Source organism: Nannobrachium achirus, assembly GCF_963921795.1.
Source record: "Nannobrachium achirus genome assembly, chromosome: 22".
NCBI lineage: Eukaryota > Metazoa > Chordata > Actinopteri > Myctophiformes > Myctophidae > Nannobrachium > Nannobrachium achirus.
Window position 1 is genome coordinate 27,955,290 of NC_137829.1, and position 13,747 is coordinate 27,969,036.

At 42.5% G+C, this 13,747-nt stretch overlaps 1 protein-coding gene across 1 annotated transcript in view; it reads right to left on the reverse strand.

Annotated features, from left to right (window-relative positions):
* Positions 1-13,747, reverse strand: part of LOC308307873 (glypican-6-like) — a gene marked incomplete at both ends in the record, with an annotated part of 162,731 nt that overhangs the window by 32,247 nt on the left and 116,737 nt on the right. Inside the window, 3 exons of the mRNA XM_080753192.1 lie at positions 10,317-10,346; positions 11,386-11,529; positions 12,254-12,384. Coding sequence (XP_080609318.1) covers positions 10,317-10,346; positions 11,386-11,529; positions 12,254-12,384 — 305 coding nt within the window. The remainder of the gene's footprint in view (positions 1-10,316; positions 10,347-11,385; positions 11,530-12,253; positions 12,385-13,747) is intronic.

Consider the following 13,747-nt stretch of genomic DNA (forward strand, 5'->3'; position numbering starts at 1 on the left):
ACTGACAATAGCAGATCTGCTATTTTCACTAGTTCTTAACATTTGTTTTCTAATTTAGGTTATTTCTTTGATTTTCTTTTTCTTTTTTTGCCTCAAAATGTGTACATTTGTGTGGAAATCTTTAGAAAATCTTTTAAAAATAAGAATTTATGACAAAAATTGGGAAACAAATAAATAAAGGGATATGCACTAACGACCAATGGAAATGGATCTGCGACCCACAAATGGGTCCCGACCCACTGCTTGGGAAATAGTGGTAAAGTAGGTGTCCTAACGCCACACCAGGGTCTACGTTTCGCAGTGAAAGAGGAGACAACTTCCAACCTCTGCAGATGAACTATATCGGTTAAAATAAAGTTAGATCCATTGAAATAAGTTGGGGATTGCAGCTTTAAATTCCTTGTGACATTCATAAAGGTGTGTCAGAATTTAATACCCTTCATAATTTTTATTAAACATAATTGAACTATCAAATGATGAAGCCTTTTCAAACTCTGATCTCCCAGGGTTTTTACACGACGACACAAATGGTTGAATGTTTCCACTTTGGACCCAAATCATTTCTAATTTACTTGAAGGCCATATCGTCTGGTGATGATTCATAGCTGCTGTCAATGTTCCGAATTCGTCAAGTGGATACCATTTTGAACTGTCACATTTACATGCACGAGTTCCCACCCCTTATTCCAAACTCTATAAAATTCTCTCTGTCAAATAATAACACTGTCCGTTTCTGGACTGTTTATTTTCATGTGGTCTTAGGGAAGGTATCAATTATGCGAGAATTTGTGGAATCTACATAATAGCATGGCTTGGGCTTGAGTGGGTAAATACGACAACTCTGAGAGAAGGAATCTGTGGATAGGCCTACTTATTTCCATTAAGCCGTACCCAAAACAAGAATGTTTTAGCGGCTTAAAATGACCCTGAACGGCAGCAGGATTATGCATGGGTCAGGATTTTGGAAATGGAATGGATGGGCCGTTTCCTGACAGTTTACTTCACAAAACCACATGCTGATGTTTCACTTGACCAGTGGTGGAAAAAAGTACTTAAGTAAAAGTATCAATATTGCATTATATAAATACTCTGTTAGGGTGCACACACACCAAAATACCTATGAGAGTGGAATCCGCGTTCCGCCAATGCATTTCAATGAGAATGAAGCGGTTTCATGCCATTAGGGGATTTCTGCAAAAACGCTCCATTCTCATTGAAATGCATTGGCGGAACGCGGATTCCACTCTCATAGGTATCTTGGTATTTTGGTGTGTGTGCACCCTTACAAGTAAAAGTCCGGAATTCAAAATGTACTTGAGTAAAAGTACGAAATTGTCAATATATTTAGCCTTAGTTTTAGTCAACATAAAGCTTAGTTTTTTTGTTTTCGTCAGTGAAAAAAGGTAGTAGACGAACATCTTTCGTCATAGTTTTAACTCTGGTATTGAGTGAGGAGCTGAGGATAGCAGTCTCCTGAATGCAAACAATGAGGCCAGAGCAATGCATGAATATCCACTTAATGTATGTATATGAAGTCGGAGAGCACAACTCTTCAAGTGTATGGAGATGGGCATTAGAGAGTATCCAGTTGCAAAAATCGTTAAAAAATGTAGTCCTATTAATTGCAACAAATTATCAATGGGTCTGGAGCAATGTCCAGGCTACTACATTTACTGTTACAACTAGAGCAGCTCTAATAACGGCATGGCTCCCATGTGCATCTCACAAGTCATTGTGGCCAGTCTGTCATCAATGACGTACCGTACTGTATATGACATCTATCTATCTACAGTAAGTTAACGGTGTGTGTGTGATCTCATTTGTAGATCCGCTATTTTCAGCAAATGTTCCCCACCACCCAGATATTTGGCGGACCCCCTAGGGGTCCTGGACCCCCTGTTGAGGACCCCTGCCTTTTTGTATAGTTCCCACTTTGCATGGTTCGATCGTAGGCCAGTGCCCTTTGGGCAGTATGACTAATGGTTTACAATATGAACCCTTCTGCAAAAAATAAGCAAGGCGTTGTTGTGAGTGATGTGTGCATCTGCTATTTTTGCCACAGAGATTTGTAGAGGGAAGGAAGGAGTGGACTAAGTAAATAGCAGAGTATACAGGGTTTAAGATGAAAGCAAATATTTTATAAAATATGTATAAAGCATTATGTGAAAAGGTATTAGTGGGGGTACTAACTTGGCCTACTGGCTGCATGTACAAGAAATACAAAGCTGATCTGTCCGGTGGTTCGCAAGATTATCCCTGGACAGACAGCAGAGGCGTCAATTTGGTATGGCAGGGGTATGCAGCTGCCATACCCTGGGTCCAGGGGGGAAATAAAAGTTACTTTTAAATATAAATCCATGAATGTCTCTTTGTCTATCTGTGCTGGTTATTATGTTGTTAAATTACAGTAAAATAACTACAAATGCAACATTTGGTCACTTTAACAAGGTAGTATAATTATATTCTCCACACTTGTATTCTCCCCATCTTGACAGAATGGTATATTCCCAGGTTCCGCAGGTCAGCTGCACAGGTGCAGTGCATTATTGTTAATTGTGGCACGTTTACTAACATGCCAAGTTTAGCTGCACTTGAACAACCGTTCCAGGCTGCCATATCCAGCCCAAGAAACCATAGAAACGGGGAAAAAAATAAAATGTACTTCTTAAAATAAATGTATCATGCCTGTTGCAAAGGTATGGCGACTGGTGTCTTGCATGCGTGCGAAGACGCACGTGCAAGACCTTAGCTTTTTCTGAACTGACGCCACTGACAGACAGACATACAGACACATACAGACGGACACCCTCTTCTAGACGGCTTCCAGGCCATGATAATTGCAGCACTTCCGTAAAAAATAGCAGCTAAAGTAAACATCTGATCAGACACTGAATAACACAAAATGACTTTCTTATTGAGGAAAAACTGTTATTTGCATCCTGATCAAATAAAACATTTATTACACTAATAGCTCGATGAAGTGTAAACTGTCAAACTGTCTCACGCCCCGAATTCGATAAGAACCAAATGGACTAATAACCGCCGCCCACTTCCCCGGCATAAAAAAAAAATCAAACCTCGGTTCGAAGTGGAGCGGTGAATTTGAGCAGCTGTACCCTATGTGAGTGAGTGAGTGAGTGTAAACTGTGCCTGTGAGTGAGTGGTGAGTGTGCCTGGCCTGCACAAAACAGCGCCCCTCCTTTAACTAGTGTGTTGTGTGTGGCCACTCAAGGTATTGCCCAGGCTACGGACAGGGCCAGCCAGCCAGCCAGCCAGCCAGCCACATACCCACGGATATACCTGTTCATTGGGAGCGCTTTCACCGCTCCAAAAAGGGAACTAAACTGCTGCGAAACTTGTTACAAATGTCACATTAAAGCCCCCGTCTCATCTATAATGCCCTCCGAGTCTAGCAATCTCTCGTGCCTTTATCCCCTCTTTGGACGCTCAAATCTCCATTTCTCTCAGAGCAGTCAGGGTGTGCTGCTGTGACAGAATGTCAGGCAATTACGCGGCCATGGCTCATTGAGCTGGAGGTGGGCTTCAGTCCTCCAGGCTCCCCTCCCCGCGAGCCACGCAACGGCAGAGGAGCGCCGCAGACACTACCCGTCTGCCCATCCCCAGTGGTGTAAAGTACTGTGGCTATGTACTGTACCTAAAGTACAATTTTTAGGTATTTGTACTTTACTTGAGTATTATTCAATTTCCAGTGGGCCTACTTTTACTTCTACTCCACAACATCTTGGATCCAAATATTGTACTTTTACTCCACTACATTTATTTGAAAACTTTAGGTATTACAGTAGTTCCTACATAAACCACTTTAGCCCTATTTTTTACCGTGGCTATTTGAAAATAGCCGATCACTGTGGAAGGATCTGCTATTTTCAAACATTTTGTACTTTTACTTTTGGTGCTTTAAGTACATTTTAATGCCAACACTTTCATACTTTTACTCAAGTACATTTTGAATTTCGGACTTTTACTTAACATAACGTAACAGAGTAATTCTACATTGCAGTATTGATAGGGTTAGGTAAATATTATTATTTATTATACATTTCTCAAGTAAAATATCTGAGTACTTTTTCCACCACTGCCCATGCCTCGCTCAACTCTTTGCGTTGCACAAACTCGCCAGGCAAAGTCTGATACTAAGTTCTAATCAAAGGACACGATAACGCTTTGCCAACCTTCACGAGAGCGAGCCGCGTGTCACGCTGTCGTGGTGGTAATTATGATGTGCCAGAACGTAAACGAGGACAGTGAGCGTGGGGACGTGCAAAGCGCTGGGCAGCAAAAGCCTGATTTATAAACGCTGTCGTATGACGAGTGTCCCTTGTCGACAGGAGCAGATCTACAAGCGTCGGTTCGTAGGAGCAACCGACACCGATAGCCACTTATACAAAATAGCCACTTTAACCATGGTTAAAGTGGCTAATGTAAAATGGCTAAATTCTAAAATAAATTGTCAAATAAATTGTAAATTAGTTTTTGGGAATCCATACATCAGTGTTGATTTTGACAGTTGATTTAGTATTTTGAATAAAATGTAATTTAGTCATATTTTAGCCATCTTTTTTAGCTTTAGTCTAGTTTCAGTAGACTAACAGCTCTATTCTCGTCCATGCCTTACCGCTTATCCCTAAACTTCTTTGCCTTGTTTCACTATTTTGAAAAACATTTTAAAATACTTCAAATAGCCGATCTACATCAACACATTATGGGCTTGTAGATCATGCAGCTATTTGAACTATCTATTTTCAAACTAGTAATAAAAAGGCAAATACGTTTAGGGATAAGGGGTAAGTTATGGACAAAAAATAGGGCCCTAAATATCACAAGATTTTAGTCCACTAAATATACAGTTGATTTTGTCGTCAACAATGTATTTTGGTGGGCCTTGATGATGTCGTAATGCCTGATTTTACACTTGGTTGCATGCTGAAATTAGCTGATCTACAAGCTCACAACGTATCTGCTACGTGTTGTGAGCTTGTAGATCTGCTATTTTCAAAGTGCAACACAGGAGCGCAACCAAACATAAAATGACTTGTCATTTAGTTCTACTGGATCTCTTCTCCACTCGTCCCTCCACCCTTTGTTGATGAAATTGTCAAAATAGTTAGAGTTAGTTTTAGTCACCACAGCTTAGTTTTTATTTCGTTTTTATTTAGGTTTTTCAACAGTGAAAAAAGTTTGCCAACAGACATTTTTTGCCATCGTTTTAGTCTACGAAATCTACACCGCCAGATATCCCTGCTGATGAACACACACACACACACACACACACCAGGGCTGTATTAACCATTGGGCCGGTGGGGCCGTTGCCAGGGGCCCTTGGCTCTCAGGGGCCCTTGGGGGAACTGGCCTGCGTGGTCAATGACAATTTGCAAAAATTAAATGTATATTTTAAGCTAAAATCAAATGTGTGGGCCCCTCCTCTGTTGTCTACAGGTGCTTTCTTGGTCCACAGATGATCATCATGGCTTAAAGGTGATACACCATGCATTTAAAAAGTATTTATGTCATATTGTTTATGTCCCAAAAACGTTTTTCAAAAGGTTTGAGGCTAAATTACCTCCTGAATAGAGAGCCTCTCATTTTTGAATGGCTCTCAGAGCATTTTCCAGCTGCAGTACCACCTTTGGCCTGAACTGCGCCCCCCCCCCCCCCCCCCAAAAAAAAAAAAAATCAAAAAAAAATTTTTTTTGAAAAAAAAAAAAAAAAAAATTTTTGGGGGGGTGGGGGCCCCTAAAAAAAAATCGGCCAGGGGCCCTCGCGGGGGTTAATCCGTCCATGACACACACACACACACACACACACACACACACACACACACACACACACACACACACACACACACACACACACACACACACACACACACACACACACACACACACACACACACACACACACACACACACACACACACACACACACAGCGGTGCCACTGATAACTGGCTGAGCTGCGGGGGTGAGAATGACATCGGCGTCCTGTTTAACAGCTGGCAGCTGGAGGTAGTCTGCTTCACCACGGAATGTTCACAGAACATCGCACTTCATCTGGAGCAGGTGACACAACACCGTGCAATGCTTACCGAACAACCCCACTTCTGACAATAGTAGTAATTGACAGTTCTTTATTTTAGACATTTCCATGACTCATGTTAACAGATTCTGTCCCCCGATAATACTGGGTGTGCAACACACTTGGCGGAACACAATATGGTTTCTATAAAGTAACTATTGTGTAACTACTGTAGGGTACCCGCCACATCTGCCACACAGGCCCTTCCGGTCAAAATGCTCGAGTTTTTTATTGTCTTGATTCAGAACTGCCACGTTAATAAAATAACACCTTTTTACGCAATGTTTCCCTGCTCTTCAATTATTTACTGAAGATAGCCTTGGATGTTTTGGAAATAACGAGACACTAGTATAATGGTGTCTATTGGGAGCTGAAATAACTCCCTTTCTGTTGCCACATTTTACTATGGTCATCTAATCTGTGTCCAAGAATGTGCTTCAGAGCACAACATAAACAACCTTTTAAACGTATAAAACGGGTAATAAGACATTGCTAGCAAAAATACACAAATTATTTTCAACAAAAAAGTGCATGACATATTTTTTATCTGCAACACTGCAGAGAATAAATAACAAGACATATTCTGGAGATTCTTACGGAATAGAGCTACTAGTAAGACGCCTCAGGGTGACAAGCGACCTCGCCCTAAAGGGCCAGTTACCCATATATGGAGACCCCTGGTATCCATGTATGGAGATCCATGTACTGTATATGGAGATATGCTGTGAGAGCCCAAACATGCTTACTCAGTTATTCGTTATGTGAAAGTCCTATGACGTCTATGACAGCATGGAGATCCCTGTCTGTCGAACCAGCCACACAGATATGGGCCGTCTTGGCCATCTGTCTTGGCCATATATGGATTCTGATTGGTATGTGGCCGATGTGGCCTCCATATATGGGCATTCCCATATGAAGTCCTGTTAGATATGGGCTTAATATTGATGACATCAGGGAACTCCATATATGGGCATAAAGGGGATTATGTTAGTGTGGTTCCCCTGACGTCACAGTGATGTCAGAGCGTGATGTCAGAGCGGCAATCCCATTCTGTTAGAGTGGTTCCCCTGACATCACAGTGATGTCAGAGCATGATGTCAGAGCGGCAAACCCATAGACCGTAAAAAAGTGTACACGTCCAGACAGACAGACGGACGGAGACATAATGTGCCGTTTCAGTCTGATAATCAGGCTAACTTTGAATTAGTAATGGGAGTGTTTTGGGAATAACATAAATTAGACCCATCGGAGTAGTCTCCCATTGTATTTAAGAGTTTGTTGCACCTTCATCATCGGCGCGTTATTATTTAAATGATGGATTTAGCGAGGAGGAGATGCGCTTTGCTGCAGATGAAAATTGCATTCTCTAAGCAGTGCCCTCTTCTCTCTGTGTGTAAGCAATGCACCAGACCACACCTCATCTTAAGTTCAACACGCCCACCGGCGCGATGCAATTATTAAAGTCCTAGGCACTGAAGAACGGTCTCTCACAAGTGTCCAATACAGAGACCTAAACAACAGTTTGGGGATGAGATCTTCTCGTTTGCAATATCATATTCCACCGGCAAAAAAATAAAAGAAACATAAGTGCTATTCTGTGAACAGTGTCAAAAATGGTTCAAATAGAACGTTTGTATTTGACAAATGGATAGATAGATAGATAGATAGATAGATAGATAGATAGATAGATAGATAGAACATAAAAAGTAGTGTTTTTCAATCATTCATGTCCCTCTTCTAGCACGTGATACAGTAATGCCATAACGACTGGTTCATTGTGGCTACTGTATGGACCAGCACACAGTGAGCTGTCCTCCCAAGGCGCACGGATGTTGATAATGGAGCCCTCCACGCAGGTGTCCTTGTCTAGCCAAAAATGACCAAAAATAAGCTCCATTTTTGACATGTTCTCCAAGCAGGCTAATGCCTAATTTATATGTGTCACGGTGCGCTCTGTGAGCTTGTAGATCTGCTATTTTCAGCACAGGGGCACTGTCATATATATATATATATATATATATATATATATATATATATATATATATATATATCTAAGTAGGAACCAGGCTTAATTGCCCAGTTATTCATGAGCATTGTGTAGCAGATGCTCGCTGTGACACCAGCCCCCTACTTGTCGCGACTCCCTTCTCTGGAACAGGTCACCTGCTGATTGGTTGGCTTCCTTGAGGAGTTGACTCTATTAGCTAAGGCAATGGGGGTCTTGGTCTCTGATGTGTCTGGAATAGATATACTGGGTGAGGGAAAAGTATGTGTCGGATCTCCCGGGAGAAGCCTTCAGCGAGCTGAGGACACTGCGGCACACGCTTCACACCAGGGGTGTCGCGCCAAATTCTGGGCCCTGGGTACAAGGATTCACCGCGGGCCCCCCACGAATGTTCTTCATAGGGCGGAGGGGGTTTAACCCATTTAGACTGGGAATGTATTATTACACATCGTTTTGTACTTTAACTATTGAAAAATAATAGCAGATATACAGTACAAGCTCACAGCGCGGCAGTCGGTGCTATTTTTTTAAAATCCTGAACATGTGAAGGACCCCCAAAATTACATGTATTTGGCCACAGACCCCCATCTCAAAATATTTAGTTCTAGGGACCTCCCCAGAAGCAAAATTTGAGTTACAAATGTTCGCTTAAAAAAAACATATTCAAAGATTTGCACACTTTTCAAAAATAGCAGATCCACAAGCTCGCAGCGCGGCACTCGATGCAGCGCTGTGAGCTTGTAGATCTGCTATTGTTCAATAGTTAAAGTATAAAACCAGTAAGACTCCCTAATCGGGAGATAAGCGACCGTTGGTCGCTTATCTCCATAAATAGGCCAAAAAGTAGTTTGTGCAAAATCGTCCTGATGGTGGCGCTAGATGGGACAGATGCATTGTGATTACATGACTGTAGAGATACTGTGTACTGGTGTGCATGATTTTAGGGCAAAATCTGTAGGAGCAGGGTGACTGTAGAGATACTGTGTACTGGTTTGTGTGATTTTAGGGCAAATTCTGTAGGAGCAGTGTCCAAAGTGTGTTGTCTTCATTGAGTTTGGGAGAAATGCCAATACTAGCATGCAAGATGCAAGCTCTCCTGCTAAAAGTAGACACACCCACAGGCAGATCTTGATAGTGGACCCAGGTCTGTTTATTTAAGCATGGAGGCTCATCCTTCCTGGACTCCCTGGTGTGAAGGGGTGTGTGTGTGTGTGTGTGTGTGTGTGTGTGTGTGTGTGTGTGTGTGTGTGTGTGTGTGTGTGTGTGTGTGTGTGTGTGTGTGTGTGTGTGAGAGAGAGAGAGGACAGTGGCAACATTCCTTGCCACTTGGCAGGTCACACATTATGTTTGAGAGAGAGAGAGAGTGTGTGTGTGTGTGTGTGTGTGTGTGTGTGTGTGTGTGTGTGTGTGTGTGTGTGTGTGTGTGTGTGTGTGTGTGTGTGTGTGTGTGTGACACAGAGAGAGCAGCCCCGTTGGGGTGGTCATTTGGTCATTTTTGCACATTTGGTAATTTTTTACACCTGGGGGTCCCCCAGGGACCTGGGGGTCCCCGAAACTCCGGGGGTCCTTGGAGGTTGTAGTTTGGCAGGCAAGGAGTGTGTGTGCAAAATCTGGCATGGATCGGGGCAACGGTTGCAGAGATATGAGCAGGGCAAAAGTGTGACGTGTGACGTGTGACAGAGTGACGGAGGGAGTGACGGAGGGACAGCCGGTGGAGGTTTGGATAGTGTGCAAGTAACTGCGACCTACGGTCGCAATAATTCCAGGCCCTAGCAACTCAGTCCCACTTTTACCCCCTTGTGACGCCCCTGCTTCACTCTCTCCCTGCGGTGTTGGCAACTTGACTGTTAAACGCCGTGCTCAACAGCCGCCGCTTTGAGGCGACAATAAAGCACAGCAAGTCGTCGAGATCAAGAAACGCAGCCCGCATGCAAGCCGCGGGAATAATGCCTCGTGAAAAATCAAAGAAGAAATACACACAGCAATAACAGCCACTGCATTATTAAAAAGGCTATCTGAAATTGTTCCTTCATTGGGAATGCACTGTGCACGACCACGGCTGACATGTCCATCAAGCCCAGGACTGAGATGTCATGGCACTTTTTAATTGTTATGGTATGAGAGGGCTGTCATAAGAAGATATCTTATGACAGTGAAGTGTGCAATAGGTTACAATAATAACAGAATAACAGACAAATATGAAATTGTGGATCTTACGCTGTGATGCATCTCATTCCAGACAATCCTCTGGTTTGCAGCATAAAAGCAGGAAAATAGGGATTTAATTAAGCATCGGGACAAGGTGGAAAGAGACACTGACGGACTTGGACATAAGGAAAGGCAATTACAATATCGGATATCAAAAATACATATGTAAAAAATGGAAATAAAATCATAATTTGAAGTGAATAGGGCAATTAACTAATTTCATTCTCATGATTATATAACAGCTGGAGGATGACAATGATTATTTTCATTTCATAATTCACCGACTGAATTATTATTAGCCTCAGCTAAACATGCAGGCATTATAGGAAGGATAGCTTGAACACTCATTCGGGAGATTTAAGTACTCTCTTTTCACTAAGAGTAAAATTAGTGTTCCATTATTGTAATTTTGAAAGGAAATTGGTCCAAAATAGCGCCTTCCGTTTCTTCTTGGGTTTTTTTGTGCTCTGAGAAAAATATAGTCCCACATATTCTTAGGGACAATTTAAAGGAGCCAATTTGAAAAGAACTAGAGGTGAGACTGGAAGGGTAACGTTGCTGTAAAGGTAATCCATGATGAGAACTGTCTCTCAGCTGAATTGGACTGTCAGCTCCACGTTAACCTTTAGCCTGATGCAGCATTTTAGGCTTCAAGGTTGTTTTGAGATGGAAATCCATGTAACAACAAAGATCCAATTCGGACAAAACATACAGCCCATCCAATAGAAAGCAAAGGTTTGCTTTACGGCAAACAATTGATTTGGTCAATCTCGCGAATTCTATTCATGTCCTCTTTTCCTCCATGTGCAAAGCACATAGAGACGAGAAGGACGCGGGACTTTAGTGCGCCACACCTTCCTCTGCCCTCTCGGGGTTAGGTTGTTGATTCGTTAACAAACACAGATCAATAGAGGGGCCTGAATGGAGGACAAGTACAAAGAATTAATTTCCGGCGCCCAGGGGCTTACGATGGCGAATCACCAGCTTTAATCAACAGTGTCAAGTCACAAAGACAAATGATGTTTACAGTGAAGCAGCGTCCCCGCCTGCAAACAGAAGCCCGGCTCTGTCTCCTTACCAGTCTGTCGAGGCTTGTGCCAGCTGCAGTGGTAGGCCGCTCCTCTGGGCTGTACGGCCTGAAGCGGGCGTTGAACACATCCGAAACACCGCGGGCAGACCTGCTCATTCCTGCGGGTTTTGGCTGGCCACAACCTTGGAAAACCTGCAATTACAGGGAGATGGGCACCCAACCTTCAGACTGCTTGAAGAGCTAGAATTATATCGCGGAAAATAGGGAAATCACGATGTTTAGTTAAGGCCTTGCAGGTCGTTCACCCCACATTACCAGCATGACGTTGCTCTGCAGTCAGTCACATTTACCTAACGGGTCTCCAACATGACCATGACCAACGTTATAAAAGATGGAGTTAAGTATTTACAGGATTTTGGAGGAATACACCGCATACTTGCAGGACAAACAAAACTGCATCTGTTCCATGAGAAAACCAACAGAGCAGTTAGCCTTGAACGAGAACTGGCATCCAACGTTGTGTAGGCAGAAAAATATCTTCACAACCACCTACATTTTTTTTTGTCTTGCTGTGACTACAATTTTGTGGGCAAAGGAAAATGCAGTAAAACACAGGAAACACATTAACTACTGTTAGTTGAACTAAGATTATCTGACCAAAATGAAACATGTAATTCAAATACAAAGACCTAAACTTGGACATAATTAGAATGTGTTGGACTATACACCTTAAGATACAGAGGAGCTGTTTTGGAAGGCATACGTGTAAGAATGTGAAACTGCCATATAACTTTACGGTGGGCTGCCCACTTAAAGTTTGTTACTCTGTAGTTTAGTGGGAGTTTTATTTGGCATCAACAACCCACATAGCACATGTTTTCTGTTTCCCCTGAGGAATAAAGATAATTCAACGTACCCTGTAGGAGACCTGGGCACTGTTATCTTGCATATTCATGATGGCCTCTGAAATCTTGACATCAATGGGCTCCATGACCGATTCGATGTTGAACGGTCCCTCGAGCCGCTGTGCCACCAGCAACATGGCATCTGCATGGATTAAAGCAAAAATAATCTCAATCTCACGACTGAAAATGATTGTATGGCCGAGTCCTATGAAAAGGAGCCCTAATACACACACACAAACACACATGCACACACACACACACACACACACACACACACACACACACACACACACACACACACACACACACACACACACACACACACACACACACACACACACACACACACACACACACACACACACACACACACACACACACACACACACACACACACACACACAGATCTACAAGCTCACAATGCGTTGTAGAGCTTGTAGATCTAATATTTTCAAAAGATTTGTATAGATGTGAAAACTTGAAATGGGACATTCTGCATAGTGAGTACTTTTACTTTTGGTACTTTAAGTACATTTTGATACCAATACTTTTGTACTTTTACTCAAGTCAATTTTGAATTCCAGACTTTTACTTGTAACAGTAATTCTACATTGCAGTATTGATACTTTTACTTAAATACAAAATGTGTCCACCACTGCACGCACGCACGCACACGCACGCACGCACACGCACACGCACACACACACACACACACACACACACACACACACACACACACACACACACACACACACACACACACACACACACACGCGCTGATTCCTAAACAATTAACGCAATTAGCCATAATTCACACTGTGGCCATCTTGGATCACATGACCACATGGGGTTGGCAAGCAGCCAATCAGAAGCTTCTGCTGGCAGGTCTTGCCTTACCCAATATGCTGTTTTGAGCTTCTGATTGGCTGCTTGCAACCCAATGTGGTCATGTCATCCAAGATGGCCGCGGTGTGAATATGGTGATGTTTTAGTAATATTGTTCCTGCAGTTCTATATACGGCCAACCAGGCAAAGAAGTCACAGACTGAGGCTTTTAACCTTAGCTTTACAAAAGTATGAAATGTCCGAGACTGTTAGGATTTGATAGAAAATGCTCCTGAACATAATTGCTAGTTTGACCGCTAGAAAGGTTTAAAATAATAACCGAAACAGCTTATCTATAAGCTCTCAAATGCGTCGCCGACGCATCGAGTGCTTGATGAGAGTACATCAAGTACTCCATGCAGACCCATGGAGTGCTTGATGAGAGGGGGCACAAAAAAAGACATACCGTCAAAAATACACAGAAAAAAAAGTGTGGTAGGGGTGCAACCGTTAATCGAGGCAATGGATATCATCATTTGAAAAAATGTAATCAATCTGAATAATCAAGTAGCATAAATGGTCCGCAAAGTAAAAATAGGGCTAACCACTTTTGCATCCCTATCTTGGGCCCGTCACACTGATTATAGGAAAGAAAGTAAAAAAAAAAATAGCAATAGAAA